Genomic DNA, 23,635 nt, shown 5'->3' on the forward strand with positions numbered 1-23,635 from the left:
GACTAATAATCTATGACTTTCATATTAAAGCTATTTCATCAAATGTATCATGCCATAGGGTTAAATTTTGGCGTTCTTGTCATGTCTGCAGATGAATACAAGTCAAGCTAGTTATTTCTCCAAGGGGGTGAGAATACTGTCTTATTGAAGCTGACAGAGTCAATCAGAGCTGGCTGCTGGCTTCTCAAAGCTCTGGGAGAGGATTAGTCACTACTAACTTCAATTTGACGTGACACCTGAGTGTCTCAGCAGCCCCTAGGTGCAGCTGTGAGAATAGAACAGAAGAAAGATACATAAATCTTTCTCCTCCCTCCCATCACCCCTGCCAAGGGCATCAATTTAACATCATATAACCATTTGTACTGCCCAAAAGTTAGTGCTGTGCATTTCATATTAGAGTCAAGGATCATCATTTTAATGAAGGATTACCTTTGATAAGAAAGCAGTATAACATTGGCACCAGTGATTGACCCATAGTGGGTGCAATGGACTTGCAAAACACCAAAGCTGGTCCTTTTCTTAGGAGCGTTCAAGTTGCATAAATATCTCCTAGAAGACTAAGGCTAAGCCATGAATTTCAGGCTCTCATCCAAATTCCCTAACAACTTGTGCTAAGTCAGAACAAGGTTTTGACTTGGTTTCAGCTCTAATATGATCCAGAAAACATGAGAATAATACATTTATCCTCCGCACCAATGGGAAACAGGGTCTGCCTTATGCTTTGTTTTTATGTGGAAAAGGCTAAGCAGGCAAGTCACAACTGCGCAGATTTGAGAGAACATGTTTTCTGATGGGGATGTTTCCAAGAAGGCCTATGCCACTACAGGAACAAAACTGCTGCTGAACAGACGGATTTGTCCATTTGTGACTCTTCTACCACAGTCAGTGTTCAGTAAGGGAACACTGCGGTAAAAGAGCTGATGCTTTTAGCATGTCTTGCAATTCTGTGTTACCAGCAGTGTAACAGAAAGAGTAAAGGCTGTACAATAGCTAACATACTTCCCCAAAGAATACAATTATAGCACTCAAGATCAACATGATAAATCCTAAGCTATTACTGCAAACTGCCCAGCAAAGCTGAAGCCATCTCTTGGCCTGCTGATATAAAAGTTAGACAGACGGGTTCCTTTAATTTAGGTAACAAAGACTGTCAAAGATATGCAGCTACCACCTCATCCTGTGTTGCTAAATCCCAAGATTTTGGGATCCCATCTTTCATCATTTCCATTTAAAGCGAGTTACTACTGTGTTTTGAAAAATCTGATGACATCTTTTACTGCTCAAATGCTGACAGACATGAACTAGGAAAAGCATTGACTCAACATTAGCTGAACCTGCAAAAGAACCAGTACTCCTCCACGCAGTCCTATTTTTTTGAGATTTGATATTAAGAGCATACAGCTGCTCTAAGGGAAAGCCTCACATTTGCTGTTTGAGCACAAGGAGAATGAAGTACACTCGAAGGAGGTAAAATTCAATACTGCATGCATGTAGAGTCCCTCTGACCTTCTGCAAGATCTTTATATCTTTGTTTTCCAGAATGCAGAACACTGGTTACTTCCAGTGGGAGGGTCAGTTTACCACATTGCTAAAATCCCCCCAAAAAAACCCACTCTGTAGGATTCTTCCTACAGAACTTGAGACAAATGCTTTTTTTAGGGTTTCTACTGATAGTATGAAACTTACTTATGCCAGGGATAAACTACCGTAGCTATTTCTTAATTAAGGGTAAGATTTCCATCGTCTCATATTCAAAAGACTCTCTCACAGCAGCCATGCTTAAGACTGAAAGGTTTGTTTTACATATGTTAGGATAGCTCATTGCAAAACTTCCTCCCACATTTGTTTGATTAGATATAAGAAAACTGTAATGAAATGGATGCAATAATGAATGTTTTTATATGAAGCTACATAGCTCACAACCTTAGGTCACAAAAACGCAGTCAGCTAATGCCCCGTGCAAACACTGCTTCTAAACCCTAGTTAATCCATAAATCTCTTTGTGGCTGAAAAATGATCTCTTGTGCTGTCATCTTTTTATAATTCTTTGATGGCAAAGCACTGAGAGATGAGAAAGTGGCTGCGTGTTACTGGTGGGCTTGGCTGCTTGATGGGATTTACATATTCCAAACTTGCTTCTGAAATTCATCACCATATTCGTTGAATTCCAATGATTTCAGGGCTCAAATGAACTAAATAAGGCACTTCTTAAAAGCATAAATGAGGCCAAGAAGATTCATCTGGTCCCGTGCCACCTGCGAGAGAAGTTTGTGCTACGTTTTGCTATTTGTTCCCGCACAGTGGAATCCACCCACATCGAGTTTGCCTGGCAGCACATCTCACAGCTGGCAACTGATCTTCTGAAAACATGGGAGCAAAACCACCACAGGCAGTAACAGCAGTGAAGTAGCAGTGAGGAGGAGGTAATTAACTGGCTTTCTCTGTGTTGCCAAGTTTTATTTTAGGGGCAGGTGGGAAAGTCAAATTATGAAGGAAAAAAATACAAACCCTGTTGTTATATAGCCCAGCTGCAGCAGCAAAATCCTTTCCAGCAAGTTGTGTTGTAACCTTAGGCATTCCTTCTCTGTACTGTAGTTTCACCTTGCCATGGCTCATAGCCATGGGGGCTCGAGCTGTCATTTCTTACCAGTTTGTAATCAAGAGTATTTATTGAACCAGGCAATGGAAATGGAAGTGTTAAAGTGCTCTCTCCGCTGCCCCCCTTAACCTCTAGCGCTCCTTTCTTCACAGATGAATCTGTAAGGTGTTATAACCACTTAATTTAATATTACTATAACTTCAGAAAGAGTTCAAGTTGGGGGAAGTTCAGTAACCTGGTTATAACACTGCTCAGGTCCTATTTAAACAGGCATACACGTGTTGTCATGATTTGGGGCAGTATCATGTCATGACACGCTCGCTGTAGTAATTTGGTAAATTAAGTTAGGACTTTAAGACTTCCTTCATTACGTAGCCAGATTGGGGGGAGTAAGCATTAAATGAACACTAACCATCCTCATGGCAGGTTCTATATTTTTTTCTAAAGGGTTTGCTTTTAAAACAGCTGTTTTGCCAAATCTCAGTAAATAGGTTATGCTCGCTATTTGCTTTCATTTTGATCATTCATTATGGGGCCTCTTAAATGCTCCTTCTTAAGAATTTTCTCAAAAGCCATGTGCTACCTGGTATTCTATATTTTTAACCAAGTTATTATAAGCAGAGATTACTTGAAAATAATCTGTAAGCTATGTTCTGTGAAATAGAGTTGTGATTTCTTTTTATGGCTACCATTCCGCTTACTTCATTGTGTAATAAATCTTTGACAAAATGTGCTAAGAAATGTGATGGCAAAAATGTTACTCTTTGTTTCTCAAATTAGCTAACAAACTAACAAATTACAATAAAAATAGAAATTAAGAGAACAAACCCCCAAAATACGCTGTGGTGCCCCCATCAGTGGTTTTCTGCCATTAACAGTGATGCATGGAATATCAAAATGTTGGAAAACAATTAACCTTCAGAGGAAGTCAAGTAATGTGTACTTGACATAAACCATTGGGATGTCATCCCGTCGAAGGCAGGTACAGCAAAGAAGCAAAATGAAAGTCCGAAACAATATCTGACTTTAAAGATATTTCTGCCATTTTGAAGACATAAATTCCATTCAGGTCTTTCTATGTAAATAAGAACAAAATAAATAGCTACTCCAAAAGAATCTGGAAAATTAATTTCTACATTTGCATTTGTTTTAATATTTTCCTTTTATGGCTCATAATAACTTCTTCCTTTTACTGCTTATATTAACTTCTAAAGCATCTTGAACAACTTGCACAATTATTCAGCTTTCTTCCTCCATCCCTTGCAAGTACACTTCCTACATTTGGGAAGTTGCAAGTAGATCATGAGACACGCACCGGGACAGTTAATTTGGCACACAGTCTGCTCCTACCCACTGCCTTTCCAGAAGGGATTAAAGAAGCTGACTATGGACCAGGTGGATTTTTCTGGTGATTTCTAATCACCTCCTTCTGTGATGCAAACTGGGGAAGGATCAGTATTAATGTGTGTGCAAGTGGTACGTAAAAGATGCACGCGAATCTTGACACTTAGGAAAAACTGACCAAGCTCTGCATTTCCAGCAGGTCGAGCTATGTGACTAGGGGAGGCAATGACATACTGCCCCTCTGTAAGGCTAGCCAGAGGCTGTGTTATCCACCCAGATGGAAAAGCTGATTACTATTTCCTTCAGGAGTTGATTGCACAGAGAACAGATGAAGCAAGGGATGACAAATTAATCTGGCAAAAACAACTAATATTCAAGCAGGTGACTGAGCCATTCCTCAAGACACTACTCTCAGCTACAGTATCAGAAATGTTGATAGCATCATTCTCTTTAGCAGAACCAATATGAAATCAGGTTTTTCTGTAGTAGCACAATGCAATAGATTGGTAGATGGAGGAGAGCTGAAAATGCTGGTAGTTGTTTCCTTTCTCTGTTATTAGTTTTTTTAAAACAATGTTAATCAGTTCTCACGACTTGGGAAACAATGTTCATCCATAGCAAATATGGTCCACACTGATACAATTTTACAGCTTTTACATTATGAAAACACTCGAATCTAGGAGCCAGAGAAGAATTACACCTTCTCTATGAGACAGACCAGTATTTTGTATGTGAAATACATAAGCAGGTCTGTCCAGGGGAAAAAAAAAAAAAAAAAAAAAAAGATATTAGATTCTGATCAAAGCTATCATAGAGTAAATCCAGGATAACTCCACAGAAATGAAATGGAGTTGTTTTGGGCTTATGTGACTACAATTGAAATTAAAATCTGACTAATAAGTATTGGAAAAGAAATGCCTAAGGTAAGGCAACACCAGAATGAACATAAGAGGATTTTGGTGGAAATCCTCTCCATGGAAACCAGAGCAGAGGTGGATGATGCACGCCTGTGCGAGCCTCAAACTACTGTAGAACAGGGACACGAGCAGGATGCACGTCCAGACCCAGGAGAGATGAAATGTTACCAACAGCCCAGAATTAGACTTGGGTCCCTCTAGACATCTGTGGGAAAATGTTGCCAAAACTGACATTCAATTAAACATTTTTCAGCATATAGGGTATCAGTTTTAGAAGATGCTGTTGTCCAGATACTGAAACTCCTTTTGGCAAAGAATTTAGGATAAGGGTTAATTTAAAATATTACAAATGCAGTAAAAGTTACTTTGTTTTTAAAGAAGTGACATAAGTAAATCTTCTAATAAACAGCAGTGACAAGACCCATGGAATTACATTTCTGCATGGCCAGCCCAATATAGAAATCTGAAGTTCACAGTTCTAGATTTGTGAAATTCTGGGATGATTTGAATATGTAATTGGTGAAGGCCTTCTTCGTATTCACTCTCATACTGTCTTTTCCCCATGTGATAATTGCTTCGTAGAGTATTAATGTTAGGTGATCTGAAAATGAAATCTGGGCTATGTAATCAACTCAAGAACAAAAGTGTTGAAAAGAACATTTTTGAAAGAAGAACACAACTGCTGTTTCTGTTCTGTAGCTTTGCAACATACCTGTAAGTGAGAAATAACTGTATTTATGGATAGTTACTATGTGAACCTGGATTTAACGTGCCTTGTGTGCAAAAGCTAATACAGTCTGTGCCGATTAATATTGTTCGATGTTAAAAATAATTACAAAATCTCAGAATTGTACTTTAGTAGAATATCCACATCTCAAGGGAGACAGTGCGGCTACTAGAGAAGGAGGGGGAAAAGTAACTTTTCAGTAACCATACACATTTTTTTTTAAACTAGTAGAGAGCTAGTACACTACTTACATTTTTAATAACAGATTACAAATATATTTTATTTTAATGGTGAAATATTGAAAAGATACGTATTTATGAAAGTATTGCTAATATATTATACTCTGAACTGCATTATAATTATTCATTTTCTAATTTTATCTTGCCTTTACATACAAGATTCTGTTCATGATCACTGTTTTGTTCTTGTTGTTGTTGTTGCTGTTGTCTCCTGTAAGGATACCATATTTGATGAGTAGTACTCACATTGCAGTTGCCTTACAACAGCAGTCTAAACCTTGAGACATGCGTAAACTTGAATTGCTCAAAAACAGGAACAAATGAGAAACAAAACTGAGAACCCTGAAGACCAGGGTGGTGGGGGCACATTAAATAATAATATCTATGTAGTGTATGTAAAGTCTGTATGACCTAAATGGAAAAATAATCAGATGTTTAGTGCTTTTTCATTATAATCTGTGAGCTGTCGAGTTCCTTTAAAATCTGTATCCAAAGCCTATTAAACAGACATGTAGGTTTTAAGTGGCAGCATTAATAAACGGAAACAAAACTATGACTATTGTCCATCTTTGCTAATAACCAAGCTTTTCCCATTTTATTCATGCCAGATGCGTTGTAAGGGGTCCAACTTACCCACTCAGGTTGTGTCAGTGCCCTGCTTTTCACCACCAGTGACTTTTTCCTCAATGTGTCCTTCGAACAAATTACTTTGCTAATGAGAGTTTCTGCGGGAAGTTTCCTCCTCAGCAACACGACTCTGAAAAACGCCCGGCCATAACCGGGGTCGATGCCGACCCTTCCGTAAAGTTCCTGCAGCTGCCACTGGAGCCAGCTGCCCCGCTTCAGCTTTTTGCCATCATGGGCTCCTTCACTCCGTGTCCCCGCGCAGCCCAAGGGAAAAATCAGGCAGGCACGCCTTGGGGGGGAAATTTGATGGCAGCAGTGTTACAAACTATGAATGTTAGCCCAATTTGGTCTTAGATGATAGCTTGCATAGTCGCGTAGACAGTTTAATATGCTGTCTGCACTAATGGTATTAACAAGCTTGATGTATAACAAAAACTTGACAGTAACTGTAAGAAATGTTTCTCATGGGAAATTAAATGTTCACCCACACAGAAGTGACTATGTTAATACCAGAGGTGTAACTGCAGCACAGTGTGCTAATTTGCATCTAGGTTGGTGTGCTAATTTGAACGTGGGTTGGTGTGATCCAGGTAGGGACTCCACGACCAGATTCAGTTCATCGGGTAAATCCACCCGGGCCCACCATGTTTTGCCCTGTAAGGAATGACGCTATTCACCTCGTCCCTCCGCGGAGAGCCCAGCTACTGCTGCTGAGGCCGTCCGCAGAGCTGCCCTCCCAAAAAAGCCCGTTCGGCACCCGGGGTTTCCGAGGATGTCAGACAGCGCTGGCTTCTGACCCCGCCACAGCGGCCGTGCCGGCCTTGCGGCCTGTGCCGCAGTGGGAGAGGGAACGGGCGGCCGTGGAGGTCGGGCGCCCATCGCTGCCGCCCATCGCTGCCACGCGGACCCCCACCGAGGGCGGCAGCTGCACCGCGTGCCTCTGGCGCTGGTGTCGGTGACGGACAGCACACGCGAACTGGCCGTAACCGGCCGGCGCAGCCCGCGTTGGGCCCGTCCCGGTGCAGCCCCTCAGCTACAGCGTTCCCCGGGTGAGCCGGGGCCCGCGTTTGGGCACATCTCCCGGGGGGTGTGCTGGTGGGCGGTCAGCCATCGAGTGCGACAGGTGCGGAAACGGCAGGGCACGCCTCCTCTGCCTCACGGCAACAGGTCATCGTCGTGTTCACATCTGCTGCTGCTATCGAAAACGGCCCGGAGAGGCGACAGACATCATACAAATTCCAAAGTCCCCGGCCTCTTCCTTCCCCGCTGCTCTAACGCTCAGCTGAAGAACCAAACCTTTATCGCACAAGTTTATCCGAAGCGCGTGCAGGCACGCCAGAGATCAAGAACCCTTCTGGGCAAGCAACGGTAACGGAAAACGCCGCGCGCTCACTGCCAGCCCGGGGGCGAGAGCCCGGGGCCGCCATGACGGTTACCGCCACCCGGGGCCCGTGACACGCAACGCACCACGCCGCGCGCTGCGGCCGGGGCACGGCCGGCCCGCCTCCCAAGGCGCGGATCCCGCGTCCATTGGAGGGCGTACGTCTCAGGCTCAGCCAATAGGAAGCAGGAATACCCGTGTGCGGGCTTCGCCCGCCCGCCCTCTCACTTTCCATCTCTCCCAGAGCTCTGGTAAACCCGAGCGGATGACGTCGACGCAGCGAAACTTCCCCACTTCCACTCGGCCCTCCCTTCCGATCTTTGATTGGCTGCGCCTCCCAGGGCGCTGTTATCTGATTGGTGGGCGGGAGCGGGCGGGGCCTAGGGCAGAGCGGGCGCGGGATCCGCTGGGGCGGCTGGAGCGGCTGTGAGTGGTGCGTGCGTGGTGAGGGGGGAGAAGCAAAGGGCGGGGGGGGGAGTTGCGCGGCTGCCGCGGCCGCGCTGCGGGACCCGCTCTGCCCCCAGCTCCCGCGCGGGTGCCTCACTCTCCTCGCCCCTCCTCTCTCTCCCGGCCTCCGCTGCAGGGGCCTGGCCGTTGGAGGCGGTTGGCGACCGTTGGCGCCCCCCTCCCCTCAGGGATGAGGCCCTCGCTGCTCTCGCGCGGCTGAACCCGCACGGGCGGCCCCCCCGAACCCCGCCGGTTCCGAGGTGGGGGGGTTCCTTCGTCCTGGTGTGGAGGGACGAAGGCCGCTGGGGAAGCCTCGGGGCTCTAGTCTCGGCTTCCCCTCCCCTGGTGTGGTGAGGGGGGTTGATCTGCTTGAAGCTGTGGCTGGGAGGGCTCCTGAGCTGAGAGGCCCCGTCCTGGCTTCTTGCCGGCTGGACGGTACCGGCCAGTCTGTGCTCCGCAGCAGCGGAGAGGGCTAAGCCTTGCCGGCGCAGCTAGCGTGCTTCTCTTCTGGTTTACTTGCCTGTAGGCAAGTAAGCTCTCCCCGTGTTTTGAATGATATATATATATGCACATATCATACATATATATATATGTATGATAGGACAAGCGGTAATGGCCTTGAGGGTAGATTTACATTAGATATAAGGAAGAAATTCTTTACCGTGAGAGTGGTGAGGCACTGGAACAGGTTGCCCGGAGAAGCTGTGGCTGCCCCCACCCTGGCAGTGTTCAAGGCCAGGTTGGCTGGGGCTTTGGGCAACCTGGTCTAGTGGAGGGTGTCCCTGCCCGTGGCAGGGGGGGGTAGAACTAGATGATCTTTGAGGTCCCTTCCAACCCAAACCATTCTATGATTCTATGATAAATTCAGGTGTGAATGTAATGACATCCACCACGTGGCTTGTCAGGTAGTTACTTACCCCTCTTTGCTGATGCTGAACACTTGCATGTCAGAAATTCATTATTGTCGATGCTTTGATAAACCCCCAACTTTAGACACTTACATTAAAGTATGATGCCCACAACATCTAGGAACAGTTTTGGCTGTTGAAGGAGGACTGACTGTCCACGTACGCATTTGGCTATGTCTTGGGGAAAAATAGTAAGACTATGAGGACAGCTAATGGGTATAAGAATAGGGAGAGAATATGATTTTAGAAAATACTTAAGAAGAAAAATCAAACTGAAATTGTAAACTAGGTACCACTGTTCACTTAGTATGACCTTCCCTCAGTGCTGTGAAGATGACTACTAAATCTTTAGGAAGTGGTAGCAAACTTGAGATTTTATATTGTGAATGATGTAAATCTATGGAGATATTTCATGGGAGCAAATGCCTGCCACTAAACTTTTTCTGAGCTTAGCTTTTATGTTTCATAAGATGTTTTTGATTCAACAGTTACAAAAAAGTTATGTGCACAGCGACAGTCAATTAGTATGTTGTTTAGTGTTTGTTCAGAGAAATGAAATAAAAGGCTGCACCCCTCCATCTCCTATTCACCTATCACTCAGCTGCGGATGGGTTATGGTGGGGATTTGCACCTCATTTGGTAGGTGCAAGTTAGATTTCTCACAGTGCAAAAGTTGATAGTAATTTTTCAGAGGAAATCTTATTTTTGTGTTTTTTTTTTTTTTTTTTTTAAATTGGCTTCCATGTAAAGGCACTGAATTTGCAGGTAAAAGATGTTTTCACTTTTCTAAACAGCTCTACAAAGTTGGGCCGAAGTAAAAAAAAAATCCAAACCAAAGTAATTTATCTCCTTACTGTTCATGATGTGTGTAACCCCTCCTGCCATAATCGTATTATGCTCTCTGTTGTCTTACACCGATGGAAGACTTTTTGAAAGTAAATAGAGAGGACCTCCCACACCCTGTATTCCTTCAGGTCTGTCTCCCCCGTCTTGTGTGTACATTACACCTGTACATTGATCGGCACGCATACATAGTCTGTAGCTGATTCAGAAGAAGATTGCAAGTTGACTCGTACTCTCTTGGAAGGGGTGCAGAATATATGGACCTCCACTTTAACAGTTTTTAGTTTAAGTATTCTCTGGCTGGAACATCACGGTACATACTGAATTAAAAAAAAAAAAAAAGAGAAATTAGAATTTGATGTATTTTGGTTATGTCATATATTAGATGTGTGTCCTCTATGGACAGATAAGAAGATTGGTATTACTGTGTATTGGGAGCTTTCTGCAGACCCTGTTGAGGCCGTGGTGGATTCCTCTAATTTCGCTTGTGCCTTTGTCTCTTCTGAAATCATGAATTCTTGACATTATCAGAAATACTTCTACACGTGATACATTGCAGAGAAAGACTTATTTGAAAATGGAATAGAATTGAATATTTCAGTTGGATCTATAGCAATCATCTAGTCCAACTGAAAAAACATCATAAATGTGAGCATATCTTTTCAAGCTTGGCAAAATGCTCCTTCCTAGCCAAATGTCATCTTTCCTATTTCTTTAACTAAAAAATCGCTGAAGGAATTTAAATTCTGCTTTCTAAGCCTGAGAAACAAGGATCGCTTTAAACACACAAGATCTTTGTTTCTCTAAAATGTAAAATGGGGAGATTTTAGTATGTTCTAAATGGAATAAATACTTTTGAACATTTGCTATGGATCTGTAAATATTTTCATAATCTGAAAGTTTACTAAATTCAGGCTTATTCATTCCACTTTTACCTCCCTTCACAGACTTTGCATATAGTTTTACTTATTAGCTTCATTGTTTCATTTTTATTACCATCACTGTAATAAATTTCATCATTCTGACAGTGATGTATAATCTGTCCGTCTCTGCACTGTGCCGTATTCTCTCAAATAAGAGTGAAAGGAGTGGTTATTTCATTTAACAAGGCCAATTTTTGTTTGACCATCTGTTACTGTTCTTTGCAGTCTACTTACCTCCCCAGGAGACCTCTGGTTAGAAGCAAAGTCTCTCTTATTTATTTTTTTTCCTTCTTGTTTTCTTTCTTTCAACAAGGAAGAAAAGAGAACCTCAATCTAAATGGCTTTATACCACAAAGCTGGTTGCTTTTTGGAAATGGTGAAGTGGTTAAGTAGCTTGCAAGTTCTACGACACTATTTATCTCAATGAAAATAATGTATGTTTTCATGTATCTGTATTTAGGAAAGGGGGAAAGCAGACAAAGCAAATAGCTGAGAAATGCATTTTATAACAGCAGGAATTTTATGTTTGTTTCAGCGTCAGTGATGGAAACCCCCACGCACAGCACCGTGCACCTGAGTGACTGGCAGAAAAGTTACTTTGCTATTACCTCTGGCACCTGCACACCCGGACAGAAGGCAGATGAATACCGTGCCAAAATCCTTCGTATTCAGTATGCATGGGCAAACTCTGAGATCTCTCAGGTCTGTGCTGCCAACCTGTTTAAAAAATACGCGGAGAAATACTCTGCAATTATTGACTCTGACAACATAGAGACCGGCTTGAATAACTATGCTGAAAACATTTTGACTTTGGCAAAGTGTCAGCAAAATGACAGTGACAAGTGGCAATCTGCCTTGACAACAGATAATGTATTTGAATTAAAGTGTGTGCAAGAGAGGATGCAGGCTGGCAAAAATGTCCAGAGCGCTCAGATGGCACCAGCAGATGCCTGTGTACTAGCTGATAAAGGGGTCAGTGCCTCTGCCGCTCCAGGTCTTCCTAAACTCAGTATCTGCAGCAGTGCCGGAGGGACTGAGCTCTGCGTTGGCTCAGCAAAACGTGCAAGTCGGGGACCAGATCTCATTGAGCATCCCTCATCTTCAAAGTCTCTTCAATGCCGCGTGCCTCCTGTGACCAAAACTTCAGATATATTTCCTGCCTCTTCAGCCTCTTTAAACGAACAGGTTCATACAGGTTTCCAGGCAACTCCACTATTTGGAAGTAAAGAAGCGACAAGTAGTAGTTCTCTGCAAATGTCGAGTAACTGTCGTGATGGACAAAATTTGTCTCTTTCCAATCAATCAGCTACACCTGCATGGTCCGCGAGTTCTGGAAAAAGAAAAGCGTTTTATGGTCTGGCTGATGAGGGCAGCACAGTGATTCCTAGTCTTGCTCCGTGCCAGGCTTCCATTAGTACAGAAAGCAGTAGTTTTTCAGGGAATAAAAACAGAAATGAAGAGAGCAGTGTACCTGGTTTTAGAACTGCAAAGGAACAGCTGTGGGTGGATCAGCAAAAGAAATATCAAAACCTACCCCAGCGTGCACCAATCTCGTCACATGGAGGTGTAAAAAAATCACTGGGTGCAGGCAGATCGCGCGGTCCATTTGGCAAGTTTGTTCCTCCAGTTCCAAAGCAAGATGGAAACGAAAACGGAGGAGCACCATGTAAACCTCATGCAAGAGGACCAACAGATCCATTGCTGCCTGTGGATGAACGACTGAAAAATATAGAACCAAAAATGGTTGAACTCATTATGCACGAGATCATGGACCATGGGCCTCCTGTCAACTGGGATGACATTGCCGGAGTTGAATTTGCTAAAGCTACCATAAAAGAAATAGTAGTCTGGCCTATGCTGAGGCCAGACATCTTCACTGGGTTACGTGGTCCTCCTAGAGGAATTCTTCTCTTTGGTCCCCCCGGGACTGGCAAGACTCTTATAGGCAAGTGCATCGCATGCCAGTCTGGAGCGACTTTTTTTAGCATCAGTGCCTCTTCTCTGACTTCCAAGTGGGTAGGTGAGGGAGAAAAGATGGTCCGTGCACTGTTCGCTGTGGCACGATGTCAACAGCCAGCAGTGATTTTCATTGATGAAATCGATTCTCTGTTGTCTCAACGTGGAGATGGGGAGCACGAGTCATCGAGAAGAATAAAAACTGAATTTCTGGTCCAGTTAGATGGGGCAACAACCTCCTCTGAAGATCGTATTCTAGTGGTTGGAGCAACAAATCGACCCCAAGAAATCGATGAAGCTGCCCGGAGGAGACTGGTGAAGAGACTGTACATTCCTCTTCCAGAAGCCTCAGCTAGGAGACAGATTGTTACTCGTCTAATGTCAAAGGAGCACTGCTCTCTAAATGAAGAGGAAATGGAGCTCATAGTTAAGAAATCAAATGGATTTTCTGGGGCAGACATGACACAGCTCTGTCGAGAAGCTTCTCTGGGCCCTATCCGCAGTCTTCAGTCCACCGACATCGCAACCATCATGCCAGACCAAGTACGGCCTATCGCGTTTCTGGACTTTGAGAGTGCCTTCAGAACCGTGCGGCCCAGCGTCTCCTCGAAGGACCTAGAGCTGTATGAAACCTGGAACCAGACATTTGGCTGCGGTAGATAATTGCATCATAACTGTTTCACTGAAACATTTCTTTAGTGCTGTCACATATTAAACCCATGATAATTTAGGGTGTCTGCAGTTCTTTTTGTTTCTGTCTTTGAAATAAATCATCTTATGTTATGCATGCAGATGTCTGGGCCCTGGCCTGAGGTTTAGCCCGCTGAAAAGACTGTGAGAAGGTGCTGGTCATAATAGGAGAAATGGCTGAACACAAGTAACAGAGTGAGAAGCTGACAAAAATGACAGATGGCTGCTGAGAAAGATGGATGAATTTCACTGATGTTTAAGGGGAAGATGGTCAAACCTCACGTATATTTGAAGGGAGTATTGGGGCCCACTGTGCTGTATCAGTAACGCCATGCTAGGTTGAGGGTACCCAGGTCACGTCATCTGAAATACCAGTTTTGGGTAGGGATGTAGCAAAACTGGGACTGATGGGGAAAAGTAGTTAGGGGCGCATTGTTTGGGAAGAGGCAGGTGCAGAGGAAGGAAGGAGTCAGGGTGGCTGTGGAAAGATTAGGAGGGTGGATAAAAGGGAAGGGTCTCATGTAAGCAGTGCTCTTGTCTGACAGCCCTGCGCCACATCACAGCTTCTTATTAAATCCTTTTTCTGACAATCTTCTGCTTGACCTTGGTTTCTGTGCTGTGTCCGTGTGTTATCAGGACGTCTGGGCTCCTGCCGCTGGGGGCGTGGGTCGCAGGGGCTGTGGGATCTGAGGGCCAGCCATGGGCTTGCCAGTGTGTTCAGGGCTGGGTGCTGCAGAGATCCCAGTGCATGTGCAAGCTTCACAAACACAACTCACTAGCGAACTTCAAGCTGGACTAACTGGCAAGTAGGAGGAAACCAGCACCTGGAGAGAGCCAAGGAGTGAGCCAGCGGCAGGGTAAGGGGGCTCAGGTCTGGGCATGGGTTTTAGATGAACTGAAATCCCATGGTGATGTTTGAAGGCTCCATGAGCACGGTGTTCTCGTGAAGCTGGAGAATGCGAGGGCCTGCCTGTCTCGCTGGTGAACTTCCATCCTGTTCAGCTGGGGATGAGGGACAAGATGGGGCTGTGTTGTATGATTTATGTGAGTGCACTTGCAGTGTAAAGGGACTGCTCGCTCTGTGTTCTCGTTTGTGTGTGTTTGTGTGTGCCTGCCGTTTGGGTTAGGGGCCAGCCTCACTCCTGGCTGGACCCACAAACAGAACCAGCAGCAGCTGCATCCATCAAACTAAGATGGGAAAGGCCTCAGTCCGAGTGTGCACCCGATTGGACCGTAGTGGCCAGGAAGGGGAAATCCTGTGTCCCAACATCAACTAGGTTCCTCCTTAAAAAATCTGCTAAAATCCCTCGCTAGCTTGTATTCGGTGTTCTTACCTGAGCTCTGAAAGAAATGCACAGCTTTTTGTTGACATAACCTGTCCTCACCCAGGCTGGACAGAGCTGCCCCTGAATGGAAAATAAATTGAGAGCTTTCCTTTGGGGCAGAGCTGGCTGCAGTGGTGTCCGTGCTTTATTTTCAATTTCTCTGAAGCACTTTTTCTCCTACTGGGGAAAATGCAGATCTTAAAAGCTAGCCATACTTAGATTTTTCTAAAAATGGATAAACGCTGTTTAGCTAGCATTTTTTTAAAGCCATTTGGGAACTACAGGGGCTATGGGACTATACTGAACCTTGAGTTCAGAATAATTGGAAGACTTGGGATTTCTTAGAGCTCATCCTGATTTAACCATTGAAAAAGTCAGTTCTAGTCTTACCTAAATTTTTAGTAAAGCATAGTATGTATTAGAAATTCTTTTTCAGACATGTAAAAATTCAATAAATTTATCTTAGTTTTTGAAATAGTGAAAGTAATTAGATTATTTTGTAAGAATAAATGTGTGATGTGGTCCAAACTGGTGGTGCCACTTGGGTAAAGATTGTGAGATTAAATCTGCTCTTACAAGTTTAGTGTTGGAGAGCTATAAACATGTAGTAGGTAAGATTTTTGCTCTCTCCAAACATCTCTCCAACCCTAATGAAAACATGTTCCTTAAAATCTTTCCTCAGGCAAGTGAATGAAGACCCCAGAGAATTTTAATTGTTTAGTAAAACCTAAGGGTTGCTCAAGGGTAATAAAACCCTTATGTATGATTAAATAATTGCCTTATTTATGCTGGGATTTATTCTGGTATGCTCTGTGAGCATCTGTGCTCATCTATGTAGCTGAATATTCATGTTTTAGTGGAAATGGCTGTACTGACAGGACCGGTGAGAATGCACATGGTGATGGAGAATAAAATGCCTCCTAACATGAGAAGGACGGGGAGAGAAATGCTGTGCCGCTATGTTTGTCTTCTGCAAAGTAGAACTTGTGAACGAGATAAAAGGTAGAACTACAGCACCAGGAAGGAGTATTCTTCCTCCTACTTAACGTTTAATTACATGAACATGCTTTTGTTTTAGAAAACACATAGTGAAAGACAACATTAGGTAAAGTATTTTGGGTTTGTTTGGGGGTTTTTAGTGATGATGCAGGTAATATGACTGTCTCTTCAGCCATCGAGCAATACTCAGGCTTTGCTGCAGGACTCCCAAGTCAGCAGGACTTCCAGTATTAGCCCAATATGTATTTCATAACCTGCTATAACGCTGCCGCCAAACAAGAGATTAGATCGCTGGCCACATAATTTCACAAAATACAGAAAATTGCACAGAAGTAGGGCATGATTGTAATTTAAGGGAAATGGTGCAGATAAATCTACTTTAATGGATCTGTTTAGTGTATGCAGAAACCTATGTACTTCATTATTTATTCTTTTTGGCTGGCTGAACCTTGTAAGAAGAAATGCAGGGACTTTCCTCTGGTTTTGTGGTTCAGTAACATTTGGTGCACAATCTCTTAGTTTCTGTTAAATAAAGGTAAATAATTGCAGTCCTGGAAAGGTGAGGTCTTATTAATAATCAAGGCAATTCAGACTCTTCATTTTCTCAGTGCATCTTGTATTTAAGTTAGCAAAATTGTCTCAGAGCAGTATGAAATCACCAGATGAATTTTCATTTATAGAAAACTGTGCCAACACAAGGAGGTAAGAAGCTGATGAAGCAGCAATGATCATCACCTGCTAATGGCAAGTGGATGAAACCCAGACTGGCCTCTAAAAGCAACAGTAAGATTGTCCCGTTGAAATAAGGCAATTTCTGTTTTTCTAATAGAAACTGTGGAACTACTCCCAAGCCAAGCCAACACATTATTGGAAAAAACCCCACCAAACAAATAATCAAAAAAGCACTTTTCCTAGTAAAATTATTATTTTGATGGCAGTGGGGGCTTGGTCATGGTGAGCACTTACTAAGACCTAGAAGATGCTTTGAACTGTAGATATACAAACAGTGCTTGGACTTGTCTTCAAACTCATGAGCGCACATTCCCTTGAAATTTAAATGAAAGCCCTGGCTTGGTAGAGTTTTGAAAGAAGGCTCGTGAGTAGTTTTCTTACCTAAAGAGATACTCCCATGGGTTAACCTTGGCTAACAACCAGCTCCCCACCCAACCCTTCACTCGCTCCCCCTCCTCAGTGGGACGGGGAGGAGAAAACGGGATGAGAGAGATTGTTGGTGGAGATAAAGGCTGGGAGATCGCTCACCAGTTACCATTGCAGGCAAAACTGCTCAGCTTGGGGAAAAATGTTTTAATCCTGATTAAAATAGATAGGGGTTGTAAGAAACAAAAAAAGACGAACATTGAAACCCCACCTTTCCTCCTTGCTGTCCCAGACTCGACTTTGCTCCCAGCTCTCCCACCCTGCTGACACAGGGCAGAATGAGGTGAAGGTTATGGTTGGTACCTAGCATTTTCTCGCTGCAGCTTCTTCCCCTTCACCTTTTCCCTCTGCTCTGGTGTGGGCACTCCATGGGCCACGTTTCTTCAGGAGTATCCATACGCTCTGGTGTGGGCTGTCCATGGGATATCTGCTCCACCATGGGTCCATTGGAACCAGCTGTGTGTGGCATGGGACAGCCCCTGGCCTCTTCCCATGGAGGCCTCCCCTGTTCCCCCCCCCCCCCCCCAAAAAAAAAACCCCTTCACATCTACACCCAACATAAATGCCTTCAGCAGAACAATTCACCTAACTGCAGTGCTTAGTGAAGATACTGACATAAAGTTCCCAAAGACGAGATTTCTTAGCCCTACTTTTTAATATTTTATTACCATTCTTTATCTTGCCTACAGAAAGCCAGTCATGTATGGTGCTGTGGCTACAAGCATTTGCAGTACTAATCGATCTCTGGTACTTGTTTTTGTCCTCTTAGGTCAGAAACTGCATATAATCCTGCATATAATCTTAGCTCAAATGTGTGAAGCCAAAATGGCTTTATCACAAAGTTATGGGTCTGGAAAGGACTCTTAAGAAATCATCAAATTCTCACTTAATGCAGGGTGAATTAATTTTTGTGATTCCTGGTGCATGTTTTGCCTAGTTTGTTCTTTAAAATGTTCAGTACTTATAAAAACCTTGGTCTCTTTTTGGACATAAACCATTTTTAGTATTGAACATTCATACCCATCCCAGTGATGATATGATCACACTCAGGACTTCCTGCATACAGTATATGCTGCTGTGCAAACACAATCTGATAAATATTTGATGTTAACCATGAGTAAAATGGCTTTCTTCCCTGGATTCTTCTTTAGCAAGATCAAAGATGGTCAAAATTCTTCCCTAATGCTGCATCTGTCGCTATAAACATTTTGTGCTTTATCCTGTCCTTATTGCTCAGACATGGGGAAATGTTTATCATCCCTTTTGCAGCAGGTACTTAAAACAGTCGAGCTCTGTTGTCATTTGGCATGACAATGCTACCTAGACTAAATAAATGTCACTCTTCCACTCTTTTTAATAATGTCCTGTTGGTTAGACTTCTGATCACTTCTGTGGGTTCATATCTCTCCTGCGTTGTGATACCCCGAAGTGGCCAGTGCTCATCAGTGGTAAGGAATGAAACTGGAGCAGAGTAGAAGACTGAACGTGGATGCCAGGGAGGAAGATAGGTGAACTTTTCACTGGGATAGGATGCTTGTTTTTTCTTTTCAGTTTGCAGGTCATCTTCAGCAAAGTTGTTCTGAAGTTACTGTGGTTTCCCATCTTGGTTTTGACAGCAAAGTTATGCATTGGAGCCTCTCTCTTCCATCACTTAAGTCACTAATGAAAACATTGACACTGCTGCAGAGAAGACCCATGTGAAATCTTCCTTGATACGGCCTTGCTCTTTGTCTATAACTGCACTTGGAATATTATTTTACAATTAACTATTCATTGCTATTACAATAATTTAATAATTTCTGTCTTCAGAAAATATCATGCAAGACTTACAAGAGACTGACAGAAGGTAAGATACTTGAGTTGAGTTAGTTTGTAGACTTTGTGGGTAGGGTGGCATCTTGTGTTCTGTCGTACTTCTGAAGATGGCGCGCTTTCCTTTGGCTGCCAGCGTACACAGCATAACCAAACATCCAAGCTAGGAATACAGCTGGGCTGTTCTGAGGCTTTTCACCAAAGCCACATGAGAAAAACTTCCAGGAGCTGAGGCTTTCCTTAAGTTGTGTCAACAGAAAATTCCCATTTCAGATTAGTTTGCCTGGTTTTGGAACTGGAATAGTGCATCCTGAAATTCTCAGTGGGCTTTGTGAAGTGGAAACACCTGGACATATGAAACTAAACAGCAGATCTGCTAATGCATTGCTTTTAAAGACCATCTAGGTTGTATAAAAGTACACATTCAGCAGTCATGACATAAAATTAGAAAAAAAGAAAAAAAACTCCACTTTCAAGAAGGTCACAGATAGTCTGGGCTGGTATAGCTACAACGGGAGAGAAGGAAAAAATAGAAAATACACTTGTAGTGGCAAGGGAGGAGATGATAGGTAATTGGTTCCCAGGTTCTGTGATTAGTCTGTTATTGTCTGAACATTCCTTGTGATTTTTTTGAATGATTTTTAATAATAAATTTGAAAGGTGTCACCCTGCTTTAATGTGGTGCCTTACTGTCATATGACAGTGAGTCTTACAGTTGACTGAAAAAAATTAAATGTGATAATTAAAACATTGTGATATCAGAAGTCATTCCAAAACCAGAAGTTTTGCACCGAAGAAATGCAAGAGAACTCAAGATCAAATTTTCAGAAACTTTTGCTGTCATCTGCTAAAAATATATGCTAACTCTTTGTCTGTAGATGTCTCAGAAGAGACAAACTTGAGCATGCTGGGGACTGCTCCTTGTAGTTTCATTCATGAAAACTATTTCTTATGTGCTTTTAAAAATAGTTATGGTAGTACAACTCCCCGAATAGTTACGACAGTACGACCCCCTTCACTAGTGACCACAGATTAGGGGTAATTTATACCAGGGGAGGTTACCTTTTTTCTGTACAACATAGTCCCCATTAAAAAAAAAAAAAAAAAAAGTCTTTTAAGAGTTATTGCCCTTACAGCAATGGAAAAGGAGTACCCCCTTATTTATATCGCTGTAGAGGGATATGGCCATTGTCTGTAGTTGAGTCCTAATATCCGGCACGCATCTGCCTGCAGCTGCAGGTGCCGATGGTCCTGCTGCTTCTCATCATCCACGGGCTGGGGATGGCTCGCCCACAGTGCTGTCAGCAGGAAGGACGGGATACGTGAGCCAGATGAGCTCAAATGCTTCTGTTAGACATTCATTTAGGACAGACTTAGCAAGACTAAAAGATGCCTTGCTCAGTCTATCCTATTTAAGCTTTAGGAATTTATGGAGAAAAAATTACCCACAGCAAATCCACTCCATTTCTGGTAACAGCAGTCTTTTCAAGGAAAGCAACACCTCTGTAGCGTTGACTTGATCTTTTTCATAGCTTGCCACCAGATGGAGATCTTTTCCCAAAGAAGTCCACCCAGTTTCTTAAGGAAAGTCCAAGGGTAGTCAAAGTTACGTTTCCTTGTTTTGTCACTTAAAATCATCCAGTATTAATGACTTGTTGCTGGCATTTTATTAAGGATTATTGTTGATTTGTTGGGTGGACTTTGATTTTTAAGAAGAAGTTTTTTGGGGGGGAGCTGTGAGAACCAGCCAGACATCTCTAGAACTCCCTATTTAACAAAGATAGGCTTTTTAAAGATTAATTCTACCTCGTGTCTCAGGCTGTAATATTACACTGGGGTTGGGAAAAGAGGTGAAAATCCCGATACAGTGCATTTATGTTGAAACTGATCCTTGATCTTAGGAATTGTAATAGCAGAGTAAATGAGCAGATATGAGCAGTCTCCCAGGCTGAAAATGCATTGAATTGTAGGTATGTAACAGGTAGGTACCAGGAGCTGAGTCCAATTAATTCAACAGTCTCAATTCATTTGAGTTTTGGTTGATAGCAAATGGCATTTGTTGCTCTCTTCGTGTTGCCCTGCAAGTAAAAATCATTAGTGCTGTTGTAATAGGGTGGAACATCTGGCACCCCAGCGCTGCAGGGACCTTCTCCTGACCCAGTCGACAGAAGTCCCAGAAGACAGAACTCCTACGTGCTGGGGAATTAGTTAACGGTCTGGGCAGTCCCTCTGCTAATGTTCGACTGAGTGCTGTGGGCAGCGTGAGGCATGCCCGTTTCTGGTGGGCATTGTAGATAGTTTTTGTGACTGAAGAGACCACTCGACTGATTTCTCTGGAGAAAGAATTCTCCGGAGCTGCTGATGACTTCAGTCTCTCGAGCGCATTTCAAGTGAAAATCGCTGATGCCATCCATGATCATTGATCAAGTACATTAAAAAACCATATATATATTTAGATATAGGTGGCTAATATTGCTCTATCTTCCCGAGTCCTACAGTTTCTCACTTCCCTGCTTTGTGGGTCAGATGCTCTGCAGCCAATTTACATCAATTCCTGGCACTGTTTTTAAAGGAAGCAAGGGGGAACAGTGCAAAGTCTCGCTTTCTGCCAACAACAGGAAGCGTACGCTCTTTGAGTCAGGCGGCTTGTTTCAGCCATGCCTTGTGTTGAACCAACAAATTACTGGACTACAGATTCGGCCTTTAACACGGTAGCGCCGCTCAGCAAATCCCTGGAAAGGCATCGGCACAGCGCGGCGGCATGGGTGGTCGGGGGGAAAGCCGTACGCTGCTGCAATTCCCTTTTTTTTTTTTGAAGGGAGCGTTCGCCTTAAAGACCAGTCGTCTGAGGGAAGAGAGAGGAAATGGTGATAACATCTCTCTCTTCTTCTTTCCTATGGGTCTGAACATGCTGCTACTGAAATCTTGCTCGGGGTGACTGCTGGAGGCGTCTCCTGTTGGTGCCTGGGGTGCTGCTGCTGTACCGTGTAACACAGCTGTCCTGCCTGTTCAATGGAGAAAGGGGCAACCTTGGATCCTGCACTTAATTTTTGTGTGTGAAGTGGGCTAAGGTACTCTGTGGGGTCTGGGAATTTGTTATGTAGTTTTTCAAGACTTCCATAAGTCAATACAAAATCCCTATTTTATTTTCTCCTGATACATAGTTAAAATTGAAACTAATATGAGGCTACTTTAAAAAAAAAAAATAAATCCCTTCTCTGAAACATGCATCTTTGCAGGCGCTGTTTCCAGGCCCACTTTTTGTATGCTGATTGTACATGGCATTTGTACTATTCCTTCTTTTTTTTTTCCTTATCCATAAAACTTTTTAGAAAGCTAACTGCAAAAGCCAGTGTTTTTTATATCTGCCTTCATTCCTCCCAGTGTTTTCCTGATGCAGGGGCAGGCTTAGTCTAAAGAAGCCAAGAATGAGCAATGTGCAATTTTCTGAAGAAATAATTTTTCGTATTTTACTGCCCCCAAAATATTTTTTTTTGCATCGTGTAGATTTACATTCCCCTCTCCACTGCCACCAAACCTCTGTGCATTTGTTTCTTCCAGGTATTTCCTCTCTAGCTCCAGGCTAGCAAACTCACCAAGCTGCGCTGTGGGGCTGAATACATCCCCCCGTGAGGAAATGGGGTGCCTGGAGGTGCCTGGCTAAGACTGGCGGCGGGTGAACGCCCCTGAGACGGTTGCCTGACGGCTACGGGCCAGGGCTGGGGGGCTCCCTGCGTTCCTCCTGCGCAGTCCCGTGCCCGAGCTGCAGCTCGGACCTTGAGGAGCCGATGGGGCTTCAGCAGGGCACGTCCCCAGGGAAGGGCGCGGGGTGACGCGTTGTCAGGAGGCAGTTGCGATGGGAGAGCTTAGAAAGCGAGACCCTGCTAGCTCGCTTATGACAAAGTGTTTATTCTGCTTCTCTGGAGGAAAAAGCTCCAAGGATGACCTCAGGAAACACTGAGGAAGATGGGCTCTGTAACTTCCCGTGCTGGCGTGGCGTGAGGCAGGGAAGGGACTTGTCCCTCCGTCCCTGCACACCTTCTGGAGAGGCTCCGCCGAGAGATGCTGAATGGCGCCAGCCTCCCTCTTCTCGCTGCCCCGGCCGCTTGAGCTTGATGCAACCTAGGTCTTGAGAAGAAGTCAGGCTTTGATATAATTATTATATATACATAAAATAAAATTATCTAAGTGACAGAGGCTCGGTGGCAAATGTAGCCAGCACAGTAAGATGTGGAAAGGATGGGGTTTTGAGTCGAGTATTTCTCTGATTGCAAAGGAAATTAGGCAAGCGGTTTATTTGGGAGAAGCAGAACCAAAAGGAAAGCTCTCAGCTTTCCCCATCTGCACGTACTGTTTCTCCAGAGAAGCTGTGGTGATCCTGCAAAATTTGACAAGGAGGGTGTAACAAGTCCTTCCCTATTTTCTGGAAATCCCACCCTCTTTCCACAGCTTATCTGAAGTTTCTATTTTGCACCTTGGTATTTGTGCAGTTTCCAGTGAGCTTTCTGTTTTCTGTTGTAAATTAGCCTGCTAACTAAAGCCATCAGAGGTTTCTTTTTCTTTGGAGCACAGTATTTTCACGTGGCTATTGTCCTGTTGCGGGGGGGGGGGGGGTTGTTTTGTTTTTAATTTTTCCTGAGATAGTCGAGAGGGGAAAATATAGTGATTTTGCATTGTGATTTAAGGCTTAGAAAAGCATCCCAATTTGTTAAATCGATTGGTCACCATAAAACAGTTATT

At 43.6% G+C, this 23,635-nt stretch overlaps 2 protein-coding genes and 1 long non-coding RNA gene across 4 annotated transcripts in view; all 3 read left to right on the forward strand.

Annotated features, from left to right (window-relative positions):
• Positions 1 to 4,727, forward strand: part of DDC (dopa decarboxylase) — a 63,113-nt gene extending 58,386 nt beyond the window's left edge. The window contains exon 14 of the mRNA XM_075744742.1: positions 2,181 to 4,727. Coding sequence (XP_075600857.1) covers positions 2,181 to 2,396 — 216 coding nt within the window. The 3' untranslated portion in view covers positions 2,397 to 4,727. The remainder of the gene's footprint in view (positions 1 to 2,180) is intronic.
• Positions 4,728 to 8,208: 3,481 nt separating this feature from the next.
• Positions 8,209 to 13,641, forward strand: FIGNL1 (fidgetin like 1). Of its 2 annotated transcripts, none has more exons than XM_075744743.1 (2): positions 8,209 to 8,267; positions 11,491 to 13,641. In XM_075744743.1, exon 2 carries the CDS (start codon positions 11,499 to 11,501, stop codon positions 13,572 to 13,574), a length of 2,076 nt encoding a protein of 691 aa, XP_075600858.1. In that variant the 5' UTR covers positions 8,209 to 8,267; positions 11,491 to 11,498; the 3' UTR covers positions 13,575 to 13,641. The 2 variants fall into 2 exon arrangements, with proteins under 2 accessions (XP_075600858.1, XP_075600859.1); XM_075744744.1 differs by lacking the exon at positions 8,209 to 8,267 and adding an exon at positions 8,417 to 8,541.
• A 3,001-nt stretch (positions 13,642 to 16,642) lies between these two features.
• Positions 16,643 to 22,560, forward strand: LOC142600746 (uncharacterized). The gene is made up of 3 exons (XR_012834308.1): positions 16,643 to 16,708; positions 18,635 to 18,929; positions 22,457 to 22,560. It is a non-coding gene; the product is annotated as an uncharacterized LOC142600746 (long non-coding RNA).
• Positions 22,561 to 23,635: the final 1,075 nt, after the last annotated feature.

The sequence above is a fragment of the Balearica regulorum genome, chromosome 2 (genome assembly GCF_011004875.1).
Source record: "Balearica regulorum gibbericeps isolate bBalReg1 chromosome 2, bBalReg1.pri, whole genome shotgun sequence".
Lineage (NCBI taxonomy): Eukaryota > Metazoa > Chordata > Aves > Gruiformes > Gruidae > Balearica > Balearica regulorum.